This window comes from Quercus suber, unplaced genomic scaffold, assembly GCF_002906115.3.
Source record: "Quercus suber isolate HL8 unplaced genomic scaffold, Cork oak 2.0 scaffold_194, whole genome shotgun sequence".
In the NCBI taxonomy this organism is placed as follows: domain Eukaryota; kingdom Viridiplantae; phylum Streptophyta; class Magnoliopsida; order Fagales; family Fagaceae; genus Quercus; species Quercus suber.
In genome coordinates this window covers 181,348-195,072 of record NW_027069652.1, presented here as the reverse complement: position 1 = coordinate 195,072, position 13,725 = coordinate 181,348, and the positions used below count along the sequence as shown (strand labels likewise).

The 13,725-nt window shown below is 34.4% G+C and overlaps 2 protein-coding genes across 2 annotated transcripts; one reads left to right on the top strand and one right to left on the bottom strand.

Annotated features, from left to right (window-relative positions):
- The first annotated feature begins 1,134 nt into the window (after positions 1–1,134).
- On the top strand, positions 1,135–5,642 carry LOC112035093 (protein NPGR1). The gene is given in 8 exon segments (XM_024067933.2): positions 1,135–1,650; positions 2,029–2,305; positions 2,425–2,683; positions 3,036–4,267; positions 4,858–4,987; positions 4,990–5,004; positions 5,243–5,285; positions 5,287–5,642. Coding segments are annotated over 7 exon segments (2,136 nt in total). The 5' UTR covers positions 1,135–1,650; positions 2,029–2,113; the 3' UTR covers positions 5,552–5,642.
- A 3,218-nt stretch (positions 5,643–8,860) lies between these two features.
- LOC112035097 (uncharacterized) lies at positions 8,861–12,079 on the bottom strand. Its single transcript, XM_024067938.2, has 4 exons — positions 11,759–12,079; positions 9,883–9,988; positions 9,587–9,636; positions 8,861–9,224 (listed from the first exon to the last, which is right to left on the bottom strand). The coding sequence occupies exons 1-3, from the start codon at positions 11,956–11,958 to the stop codon at positions 9,622–9,624; spliced, it is 321 nt and encodes a 106-aa protein (XP_023923706.1). The 5' UTR covers positions 11,959–12,079; the 3' UTR covers positions 8,861–9,224; positions 9,587–9,621.
- Between the last annotated feature and the right edge of the window lie 1,646 nt (positions 12,080–13,725).

Genomic DNA, 13,725 nt, shown 5'->3' with positions numbered 1-13,725 from the left:
CCGTGCGTCCATGATGCAGGAGTGGACAAAAAAGTATGCGGAAAAAGTCTACGAAGTGTGCCAAAAAAGGTTTATCCGTAATGAAAAATAATGATGTTACCATGACGCACTGTTTTATCATAATTTGCTGCGTAAGTTCCTCCCACCGGTATCGTTGTTCTTTCGGGCTGCTTAAAACTATATTCATGGAATCTAACGTGATTTTAAATTCCATTTTGTTGGACCAGCATGTGCTGCCTCATTATCTAAAGTTCTGTACATACTTTTTTCTTGTTTAGTGGGATCATCTCGTTCGAGCAGGTAGTGCCCCCAAGTTTGAAAATTAGAATGAATAATGTGGATTATTTGGGCTTCATCTTCATTGTTTTCACTCGAATCTAGATTCCAAGATAATCTTTCTACTTTGATTTCAAACTAGAGTGTAATATGATTACAGGATCCTATTCAGTAGATGGAGACCTTTGGTTCAACTTGATTAGATGTTCCTAACCCTATTATAGAATTCGAAAGGCCAACCTATTACCTATATTATTATGTCCCTGACTATCCACCAATAATTAACATTTTGAGGACTGTCAATTTAGAAATAGCACTTATTTCAAGAATAGACGACACTATATTCTTGGAATTATGATTAATTAAGGGGAAAAAAACAATGACAAACTACTTTAGTCAATAAACCTATAAAAAAAAAAACTACAAAAAATGAGTGAAAAGATTTAAATTTTGAATGTATTCGATGTACTCATAACTCATGAAATTGTTTATAAATTACAAATAAATATTACATTTGTGTTTGATCAATTAAACTTAAACATCAAGCTTCTTTTAATTCAATAACATGACGTGCTCTTATTTTCTAAAAAAAAGACCATAGTTCAAATCCCACTTCTTTTTAAAGAGGAAATCTGCACTCCTCTACTATTTTTTTTTTTTTTGATGCATGCACTCCTCTACTATTGTAGCTAACTAATTATTTTACTAGATTGCCTTGTTTGTTAAAAGAAATGCATATGAGCTGTTTGTACTTCATAAACAGCTTAGCCCACCAATAATTTTCATAGTGAACAGTTTGGCTTTTCTATATCCCCAATGAAAAGGTTGCTAGCAATTATTACTTTTTTTTTTTTTTTAAGTACTTACTAGCTGCTGTAATTAACAAATCATGACTTATCAAGTCATGAAAGTGTGTTTCCAAATCACTTCCAGGCTATTTAACAAGAAGAAGTACATACCCAACAAAATTTGAACCAAAATAGCGCAAAGAGGCTCGGAGAATCTCAGCGTCACTGACTCTGGATTCTGCAACCACCTTTGCGCTTTGCCCCCACTTTCAGAGGCCCATACCCACATTGCAAAAGCCTAACTTTGTGCACAAATAAAGTCACAACACATCAGAAAAGAAAAAAAAAAAAAAGAAAAAAAAAAGAGAGAGAATCAGAAAACAACGAAACCCAATTTCAAAATGAGGGAGACCCTTTGAGATTTTGCTTTCCCACCACTAGATTCGTTTTTGAACCAAAAAAAAGAAAGAAAGAAAGATTAAATGCTGTAATGTTAACATAAAAGCCCAAAAAACCAGAGAGAAAACAAAATATTGCGCAGAGAAGTAGCTTTCATAGCTTGGAGGACGAGTATACCTGTCTTTGGGTAAATAACAAAACCAAAAAGTCTTGCTTCTTTTCGTTTCTCTCGCCCTTGTTCAATGTCATTGTTCTGTCTTCTTCTGGTTCCTTTTTTTTTTTTTTTTTTTTCCCAAAAACTCTCTCTTTTTATTTTTGTTGTAATGCTTTGATTTTTGGGCTCTTTTTGTTTTTCGGATTGCTATATGCTACTTTGCTCCACTGTTTGATAACTAAGTTGTAACTTGTATCACTCTTTTTTTCAAATGGTATGTTAAAAAGAACCTTTTATTTATTTATTTTTTGGGTTGTTGGGTTTGTAGTAGTAGTAGTTGATTGTGACATCATTTTTACACATAATATGAATTGGGTTTTGACAAAGTCATTTGTAATATACTTTTTTTAGGTGTACCCAGATGAAAGAATTCACTGAGAAGTGATCATTTTTTCAGAAAGAAAGATCCACATTTTGTTTCTTTTTGCTGGAGAAGATGTTGTGTGCTTGCTCAGGTGAACAATTCAAGTTCGAAGAGCCACCACAGTCGCCGGAGTCACTGGCCACCAGGGATTTCTCGGCGAGTGGCCTTTCTTCTAGGACTGTTGACTGGGAATCGAAATTTGACGATGCCCAAGTGGATGAAGTTGAATCCACACTAAAAGAAGCTCTCTCCTTGAACTATGAGGTGGGCTTAGCTTAATTTTTTCTCTCTTTGATACTCATTAAACTTAGCTTATTGAGTTTTATTGCTCTTTTAGCTGTGGTAATATTGAGATTTTTCATTGAATGAATGGGTTTGATCAGGAAGCTAGAGCTTTGTTAGGGAGGCTTGAGTACCAAAGAGGGAATTATGATGCTGCCCTTCAGGTATTTCAAGGTATTGACATAAGAGGTTTAACCCCAAGGATGACCAGGGCTATTGTTTGGAGAACTCGGCCACGAAGAACACGCGCTAAAGCTGATAATGCAGCTCCGGGCATGATGTCAATGCATTCCGTGAGCTTACTTCTTGAAGCAATCTTGCTTAAAGCAAAATCAATGGAGGAGCTAGGGCGATATGTAGGTATGCGTCTTTTTCTTTCTTGTAACAGCTTAGTTTATCTATTTATATGGTAAATGCCCAGAAGTTTTCTAATGAAGTATTATTCAATTTTGGGGAATATTGGGTCTCATTATTTTGTTAACAATGCATTAGTACTTCTGTTGAGTATGTTGTTTAAATAACATGACTTGGGTGATAATGTGATTGGTTTATCAGATGGTTTGGATTTTAATGTAAATTCGTATTTTAACTAGAGCATCAATTGTCCAGTAAACGGAATTGCGCTGACTTGAGTATGGATTATTTTTTTCTTTCTATTTTTGGGTATTTATGATTAATGTTCTTGTGGTTCTGATGCTATCTCATTCGTCAGAGGCTGCAAAGGAGTGCAAAGTAATTCTAGATACAGTTGAATCAGCACTACCCAATGGAATGTCCGAGGGCATTGTTGAAGACTGCAAGTTGCAAGACATGTTTCACAAAGCATTGGAGTTGCTCCCCTCCTTGTGGACCAAGGCAGGCTTTCTTGATGAAGCTATCAATGCATATCGTCGGGCTCTAATTAAGCCATGGAACTTGGACCCCCAGATGTTGGCTGGTGTGCAAAAGAACTTAGCTGCCACGTTAATTTATAGTGGTGTTGAAGCAAGCCTTCCCCCTCCGTTACAAGTATGGGATCCAACAACCCCTAAAAATAACACAGAAGAAGCAATCCTTTTGTTGTTAATACTCATGAGAAAGGTGGCATTTCTGGAAATAAAGTGGGATCCAGAAATCATGGACCATCTAACCTATGCACTCTCAATTACTGGCCAGTTGGAATTATTAGCTGATCATGTGGAGCAGGTCCTGCCAGGCATCTATAACCGAGCTGAGAGGTGGTACTTTCTTGCTCTTTGTTATAGTGCCGTGGGACAAAATGAAACAGCTTTGAACCTTTTAAGGAAGATTTCAGGTTGTTCTGAAGAAAATAAAAAACCCCATTTTCCTTCTTTTCTGCTGGGAGCAAAATTGTGTTCCCAAGATCCGAACCATTCTCACCAAGGCATAAACTTTGCTAGTAAAGTTATTGATTTGGCTGATGATCAGAATGAACATTTCATAGGTCAAGCCCATAAATTCCTTGGTGCTTGCTATGGGAATGCTGCGAGAGTTTCTGCCTTAGATTCTGATCGAATTCTCTATCAGAAAGATTCTCTGAACTCTCTAAACCATGCTGCTCTTAATGGGAAGGAGGATCCAGAAGCGATGTTTAGCCTTGGGCTAGAAAATGCATTGCAGAGGAATCTGGATAGAGCTTTTGACAACACAATGATGTACTCTGATATGGTGGCTGGCAGCTCAGGAAAAGGTTGGAAGCTTTTAGCTCTTGTGCTTTCTGCAGAGCAGCGGTTCAATGATGCTGAAACCATGGTTGATTTTGCTTTGGATGAGGCTGGGATGATGGATCAATTAGAACTTCTTAGATTGAAAGCTGTACTTCAGATTGCTCAGGAACAGCCCAAGCAAGCAATAGAAACCTTCAGAATCTTGCTAGCTATGATTCAAGGTCAGAGAGAGGTTCAAGCTAAGAACTTTGATCAAGCAAAGTACTTGGTTTCCAAGGTATGTGTTAAAACCTTATACTGCTATATTTAATCAGATCCAAGTAAATATGGGATGTGTTTGGAGTAGCTTCAAGAAGAATGGCTTCCAATGATATGATTACAACTAGGGATGTTTATACTGAGCTGTGTTTTGTGAAACAGCAATGTAATTTTCTTTTTATAATTATTAATAATAATTTATTTTCAATCTTGTGATCTCAAATAATTTCAATTTTGATCCCCCCCCCCCTCGGGGTAGGCAGGTAACATCTGCTCTTTAGATCAAATAGAAAGCTCTATCTGAAGTCCTTGAATTTCCATCCCACTTGTTGATTTAATACACACACACACACGCTCATGGATCCATTGCATGTACACAGACACAAACACTTGATATATAATGGGCCATTGGATGACATTCCCTGAAACTGCTCCAAACTCTCTTTTACGAATCCTGTCTTCAAGGCATGCAACTGAACCTCATATATCTTTGCGATTTACATAAATGTTAAAAGACATATGCATGTTCCAATTGTAATTAATTCAACCCTTCATGTCTTGATTGAAAAAAAAAATTGTTCTTCCTGAAGAATTTATTGCCCTTTGCAGGAATTAGCAGAAAGAAAATTGGAAATGACAGCCTGGCAGGATTTGGCTTCCATTTATACCAAACTTGGTTCATGGCTTGATGCAGAAATTTGTGTGGACAAAGCCAAGTCAATTGAATTTTATTCCCCAGGTGTTGGCATACAACAGGTAGGAATCAAGTCTCTTCTGCAGTAATTTGTGGCTTTGTGCATTAACTGATTAGTTACATGTTTGCTTCTATTCATCCAAATGTACACGCACATGCATACAAACAATGCATACTTCTTTGATATGATGAATATTCTTAGGTATATAGTTGTAAGAATGTAGGGTCCTAGTTCTATAGTGAATCTTCAGAAGTGCATATTTATAAATTTATAATTTTCTCTTCTCCAAAATTTTGCAGGCATGTTGTGTGAAGCTCAATCATTGTACAAGGAAGCATTATTTCCTCTCTGTCTCACTGTCAATAGAACCCGATCATGTTCCGAGTATTGTTTCTATAGCGGAAGTATTGATGAAACTTGGAAGCCAACAACTCCCAATTGCAAGAAGCTTATTAATGAATGCTGTACGATTAGAACCCACCAACCATCAAGCATGGTTGAACCTTGGATTGGTCTCGAAAATGGAAGGCTCTTTACAACAAGCAGCTGACTATTTTCAAGCTGCTTATGAGCTACAGCTTTCAGCTCCTGTTCAAAGCTTTGCGTGACATTGGTTTTCCAATATTTTACGCAGAAGACCCTCAGAATAGGATCCATTATGTTACCGTTCGGCTAATTACTCATTACTAGCTATTTGATTAAATGGTGAAATAAAAAGTGATTTTAAGTAAATAAGTTAACTTTAAACAATTGAAGCCAACTTATTTGCTTAAAGTCAATTTTTATCTTACCATTAAACAAATATGCTAACAAATATGCACTGCAAATCACTCTCATTGCCAGTATTCAATGGCCAGTAAGTTCAGCTGGTTTGATTGGCCAAAAAATGGAGTGCATCTCAATGGTTATTGCTTGCTCCACTCACCATCGTTTAGTAATCGATTTCCTTGATTAAAATGCATAGAAACTCAGGCTACTTGAAATCAAAATGTATTTAGGGCAGGGTTTCCTATGGATTCATGGATTGATCGATGGTTTACTTTTGGAAGGAGGGGGGACTTATATTCTTCAGGGCCAATACCTATTTGTCTCTGTATTACTAATCTAGCAATTCACACTTGGTAAATTAAGCAGTGGAATATTTAGCTGAATTCCTGCCTATCTCTCTCATTCCATCTGGCACTTCTACTTAAGCTGTGTTTGTTTCGACTTCAAACTACTTCCGGAAAACCATTTCCGTAAAATTTGGGTGTTTGGCTGCTTAGGAAAATTCGGTCAACTGAAAATAATTTCACCTTTGACCGAAAAATACCCCTCCCCAGGCGGAAATCCATTTCACCTTTTATTTTCACTTCAAATGGCATTTTCCGAAAAATTGAGAAACAGAGAGCACGAACCCACGAACCAAGCCCAGTCGCACGAACCCACGAAACAGAGAGCACGAACCCACGAAACAGCGCCATCGTCGAGCCAAGCCCAACGCCCATCGCACCTCGCCATCGCACCGGTCTCGCACCTCGTCGTCGCACCGCGCCGATCAATCAAAGGGAAATCGCAGCATCGCGCCGATCGCTCCAACGCCGCTCGACCCAGACCCAGACCCTCGATCGCGCCATCGCACCTCGAGCTCTCTCTTCCTCGATCTCTCAGTTGTTTTTTTTTTTTTAATTTGATTGTTGTTGTTGTTTTTTTTTTTGATGAACTGATTATTGTTGTGGTTGTTGTTGCCGGAATTTGCTGTTGTTGTTGTTGTGTTGTTGCCGGAATTTGCTGCCGGAAAATAGCATTTTCCTAATAGAACCAAACACATGAAAATATTTTTTACAACAATTTTCATAATTCAACCAAACACTTAAAAATATTTTCCTTTTCCGGAAAATAACATTTCCGGAAAATATGTATTTTCCGGAAAACATTTTACACGAAACAAACACAGCCTTAATTACAAAAGATCAAGTAGCAACTTATTATTCTCCCAAAGTCAGGGTAAAAATATTGGTTTAGGTGTTTAGCCGTTGAAATGATCAATCAAAAGTTTTGATTTTTTTTTTCTTTAATCCATGAAGAAGAGAACTTCTCTTCAATGTTGGGGCTATGGTTTAAGTACTTTGGAACTATGGTATTCCAAATAGATAGCTTTGTTTTGCTTCCTAGTTCAAGAAGCAGTAAAAAGTATTCAAAGTAGAGTATTTAAACCTGACAAATGAAAGAAAAAAAAAAAAAGGACAGAGAGATAAAAGTGTATTGTATTTCAGAACTTTTTAATTAGCATAAAAAATGCTACTAAAGTAAAAGTAGTGTTCTTTAGTTTATAAAAATTTAATAGTAATAATCTATTACTTTTTTGTAATATAATCATTAATTCATTATGCTCCTAAAACTTAATTTATAAATCTTATGTGGTATTTTTTAATTATAGAACAATTTTATATTTTTTGACAAAATTTTTCTTTAATTTCCGCTCTTATTTTCTCCACATTAAAAACAGGGAAACAATATTAGCCGCCCTTTAGATTTTTTTTTTTTTTTTTACTCATTGCCAGTATTCAATGGCCAGTAAGTTCAGCTGGTTTGATTGGCCAAAAAATGGAGTGCATCTCAATGGTTATTGCTTGCTCCACTCACCATCGTTTAGTAATTGATTTCCTTGATTAAAATGCATAGAAACTCAGGCTACTTGAAATCAAAATGTATTTAGGGCAGGGTTTCCTATGGAATCATGGATTGATCGATGGTTTATTTTTGGAAGGAGGGGGGACTTATATTCTTCAGGGCCAATACCTATTTGTCTCTGTATTACTAATCTAGCAATTCACACTTGGTAAATTAAGCAGTGGAATATTTAGCTGAATTCCTGCCTATCTCTCTCATTCCATCTGGCACTTCTACTTAATTACAAAAGATCAAGTAGCAACTTATTATTCTCCCAAAGTAAGGGTAAAAATATTGGTTTAGGTGTTTAGCCGTTGAAATGATCAATCAAAAGTTTTGATTTTTTTTTTCTTTAATCCATGAAGAAGAGAACTTCTCTTCAGTGTTGGGGCTATGGTTTAAGTACTTTGGAACTATGGTATTCCAAATAGATAGCTTTGTGTTGCTTCCTAGTCCAAGAAGCAGTAAAAAGTATTCAAAGTAGAGTATTTAAACCTGACAAATGAAAGAAAAAAAAAAGGACAGAGAGATAAAAGTGTATTGTATTTCTGAACTATTTAATTAGCATAAAAAATGCTACTAAAGTAAAAGTAGTGTTCTTTAGTTTATAAAATTTTAATAGTAATAATCTATTACTTTTTTGTAATATAATCTATTACTTTTTTGTAATATAATCATTAATTCATTATGCTCCTAAAACTTAATTTATAAATCTTATGTGGTATTTTTTAATTATAGAACTATTTTATATTTTTTGCCAAAATTTTTCTTTAATTTCCGCTCTTATTTTCTCCACATTAAAAACAGGGAAACAATATTAGCTGCCCATTAGATTTTTTTTTTTAGAAGTTGAAATTCGTAAATCTTAGAATATAAAAGCTGTATGGCGATTTGATGGAGCCATCAATCTGGAATTATCACCTAAAAAGAGTAAAGATAAGAAGCATTTCTGAATAAACACTAACACCCTTTTTCGAAGTATTTGAATCAATTTCATGGTATAGATTAAATGTTACAAACAATTAAATGATGTGATACCTTATACATTGTCAAATCCAAAAAAATAAAATCTTAATTGTAAAATGGACTATACTGTTCAGACATTAACAGGCGAACTCCTTTCAATCATTCCAGAGCCTAATTATATTAAATAGTTTGAAATACAACCTTGTTAAGCAAATATTGTTCCATACTGCAAATGGACATAATTATGTCCACGCGTATAAACAAAACTCTCCTTAAACATAAAATTATTTGGAATAAAAAAAAAAAAATACTTCAATCATATATATAATGGACCAAGTCACCAAGCACAACACAACTCTTCTACTTCAGTAATTTTCAACAACATACAGCTGAAAGTAGTACACAAACTAAATTGGCTAAGAACTTCCTGCACAAAGATAACATTAAGGGGGATAAAAACACTAAAAGCCTAGGTGAAATCTTACAGAACAAACACAAACATAAAGATGCATTTCAGTTTATTATGGTGCTTTTTACATCATTATTAAAACCTATGTAAACTTTCCCAATAACCATTTGCTCTGGAGTCATTGAGTGTCACTGTCAGCTCCCCAAGAAAGAAACTGGCAATAGAGAGGATACAGTTGAATCTGATCATAAACACTGCAAAGGAGAAAACAAATGTTGTAATTGAAGGGAACTAATGTCTTGAACTATAAAGCAAAATTTCATCTCTTCCCACTGTGCATACAAGTAACTAATTGAAATGATTAATTTCCATGCAATCGTAAAGCTCAATGAAATTTCAGAAAACTGCTTGCACCTGCATACTAAAAATAAATAGTATCTGATGTGCGTTGGCCCAGTATAATAACATGTCACAAAAAGCAACTTTATTCAACAGGAACAATGCATGTACAAGAAAACAAAACTTCATTGAACTTCAAGAGAGGTCCATGTCATCTTGGCATAATTTGAAATGAAAGGTTAACTAGATTTACTAGGCAGCGTATTCACCAACTTACATGGACAGTTACTTGAAGTCATAAAAAGCTTCACCTCAAGTCATTTGCCACTGCATCCAACAACAACAAACCAACAAGGTCAAACTTGTATATTATTTGTGATTCAAATAAACCTGCACACTGATCTAAGAATCAACAAAGATTCATTACAGAACAATAGGAATATAAAGAGGCCTGGATATTCTCATCAAATGGACTGGAACCCCATAACGGTAAAGGATATATAGAAGGTATTAGATGAGCAACATATGTTAGAACAAACAAGCAGGAAAAATCAGCATCTTAAAAAGTAAAACCTTTAGAACTGGTTCGCCTTTGTTAGAATTTGCAGATTGCTTTGCCATTCCCTGCATCTGTGCACGTGCAGCTCTTCCTGCTGCAGACTTTTCAAATTGCTCTTGCCTGAAAATATGACCAACACATAAAATTTTGATTGATATATTAAAGAAAACATTCAATAACAATCTGAATTCACTTAAAAGAGAACCTGAATTTGTTTGCCATGCTACTTTCTGAGTAAGATTAATATAAGCCAAAAGCTACCTATCTAAGTCTAGCCCTACCAAATGCCACCTGATATAATATGCCTCACCTTGTACAGACATGCATGCATTTAGTTCAATGTGTACGCGTGTCCTTTCCACATGTTAACAATAATTCTAGCACTCATTAATACTAAGTTTATAATTGCAATAATAACAAGGTGCATAATGTTATAATCTTGGTTCCAAGTACTCAGAACCCTGCTGGTATGTATTCTGTGATTCTAAAGAATTGCTTATACCAAAAATTATAATTGAACAAATTTTTTTGAAAAAAGTGAAGAGAATGGGTTGGTCAAATTGGAATACTTTGATCATCATAGCCTTTTCACATGTCCAATGTACATTCTTGTAACATGGTCTGTTGTGGAAGGTTGTGCACTACATAACATATGACATATACCAAATGTTCAAGGTTTTTTTTTTTTTTTTTTTTTTTTTTGACATATACCAAATGCTCAAGTATTAAATAAGATATAATATTTTCACTTATGAAGTATCAATTAGATACCATAAAGACTTATCAACCAATGGAAGTAGAACTCTCCAAATCCTAGTTAGTCAAAAGGAAGAAGGCAGTAAAGATGCCGAAGGTTATGGGGCTAGATATTGATATTTCAAGGGTGAACATCAACCATGTAGCAGAAGCAGATCTTTGTCCGGTTTTGAGATTTCACATCATCACATGACTCTTGCTAGTTGCATCAAATTTGTGAACTTTGAAAATTATAAGTTATAGAATTTCAAGATTTAACTTCCTAAAACAAACACCTATTTCAGTATAACCACCATTTAGAGTTTAGATCATTCAATGAAGCCGTGATTATCCTAATAAACAAATAAACTTCGCTACTTTGTGGCTTTCAAATGTGCTTCAGGGTGATGTAAAATTGAATACATCGACGCCATTTGACCATCACCAAGACTAGTGGCTATGAGTCATACGACAAACAATGCCAAGATATTCAAAATATTTGGGCCCTTTAGGAAATAACATATATGCATTCAACTTTATGTAATTTTGAAAGAAAATATAAATTTTATTGCAGTGATTACAATTAGAGTCTCTCATTAATTACTACAGTATATATTTAGGATACGTGTCATTAGAGTTCCAGTTTAATTATGTTGATAAGTAAATAGCTACGAATTCATAAACCAGATTTGGTTATTGAATTTGGTTGGGGCTATCTAATAGTTATTTTTTACTCTGCATTTCATTGTTTTCATTTTGTCATCCTGTGTGACTATTTTATATACAATGGTGAAACTACCAAACAAAAACGAAACTTGCACAACCTTTTTCACAACTTGGTAAGGTGTCAAGTCGTGACACCACTCTCACACATTTTATTACAGGTTTAGCTTGTTTCCAGTGCATCAGTGCACTCGACGCGTTATGATACAGACACGCGTGTCTAATCATAAATAACTTTGTGTCCTATAATTATTGCCGAAGAAAACATGTGTAATTAATTTCTGAAACCGTAGATAGTAATTGAATGGTGATGATCATGACGAGATAAAACAATTAAACAAATCAAATAAAGAACCAAAAGGGTACAATTTTTTTTTTTTTTTTGTTTGGTTTGTTTTATTAAAAGCATGAAGAAGAAATGAAATTGATTACCTTTTCTGGGCAGCTTGGGCGGCTTTAGCTCGAGCTTCTTCAGAGGCCAATCTTTCTGCTTCCTTTCTCTGTTGTTGCTTGCTGTTGCCTCCTCCGGCGAAGCCTACCTTTCTCTGTGGTTGATTGTTGTTGACTCCGACGAAGCGTTCACTTCTCTGTTGCTTCTTATTGCCTCCGTCGAAGCAAGCAAAGCAACCCATGTCTCTAATGTCTTTTCTTCTTTTCTCCTCCAACCCAATTACCAGTATTTCACCAGTTTTGTTATGCAATTTGTTTTCGAGGCTCTTGACTTTGCTATTTTTTTTTTTTTTTTTTTGATAAGTGGTAATTCTCTTCTATTTCACGACACACGGTTTTATTTGTTTCATCGAAAAATTTAATTTAAAAAAACGACACACGGTTTGGTCGTATTAAAACTTTATATTATAGGCTTGTTTGTTGATTGAACTTTGAAGTGCAAATCACTGTCAGCCACGTTATAACTGAGGGCTAATCTCGTATTTCTAATGTCTACATTAAAATGTCTTTAGCCATATCTGAAATGACGCGGTCCTAAAGTGAATTTGGAAAAAAAAAAAAAAAAAAAACTCATGATTGCATTTATTATTATTATTTTTTGAGAATGAAATAATAATAATAATAATTAATCTTTAAAGTGATTGTTTTTAGTGATTATATTCCAAGTCAAACGAAATATATAAATACTTGCATTCTAGGTATTCAAATTGTCGGGTATTATATTTTCAAGAATCTTTTCAAGAATCTGGATGTTGGATGCAACGTCTCCTGTACCAAATGCCAAATTTATATCATTAGTTGGTGTCTCATGCAAATACAAGAGAAAGTTTAATGTAATATGATTTTTTTTGTCTAAATATAAAATTGAAAATAATAGTATTTCTTAATAATAGACATTTATTATAACAGTGTTTGTATGTTTATATGAAACAAAATATTGTAATATATAAAGAAGATATGAAGTGCCAAAATTTCAATGCTAGGTTTAAATATAGAGTACAATTTCTAATAAAAGTTTTAGAATATTTTTAAATTAAATTAGAAAATATATAATAAAACGAGGTAAAATACACCCCTTTGAGGTTTGGACTAATGCTAGTTAGGTCCAAGACATTTCAAAATTTACTTAGTTCTTAATCACCATGAGAGAAAGGGGAAGAATGACTAATGAGTAACGGTTTATGGACCAAGTTAGTCAGTTTTAAAATGCATTGTACTTGGTTAGCATTAGCCTTACCTTAAGAGTGTTGACTGTATTTTACCTAATAAAATAATATCAACATGTAAAGTTGTAAGGCTTCAAGATTTTAAAGTAGGTTTATATACTATTAGTATTATTACCAATAAATAGCTTATGCAATGCATGTGAAAGTTTAATGTACATGAAATTTTTTTTTTGTCAAAATATAAATTTTGATCATTATGGTAATTATTAATATAAATTTATTATAATTGTGTTTATATATTGTGGGCGTCAGAAACTCAATAAAATAAACACCAATTAGTCTAAGAACGGTTTAATCCTTAGGTAACTGACTTTCACAAATCATTTATCACAAGAATAGTAGGGAAATTCCACAGTGGGAAGCTTAAACAACTGATTTTGCAAAACAAGATTACAATAATGAGAAGACAAGTAATACAATTTCTTTCCCGAGGTACAAAGATTTAACAAGAAAAGAAAAATCCTATCTTTCTCACTATCTCTCTCTTCTCTATGCCTTTTTTTCCTTATATTTCTCATCCCCCTTCCTGTGGTAGCCTTTACCCTTTTATAAGTATTTTTCCTTTCCTTATCATTCTAGCTAGCCTGCCCCCAGCTTGATTTTTTTGGAGATAATTGGCATATCCTACCTTGGTTCTCCCCTCTTTTTTATCATAAAACATGACTTTTTTTTGGGGGGGGGGGGGGGTTGTTTATACTGTTCAGGTTATTCTATGCGTATTTA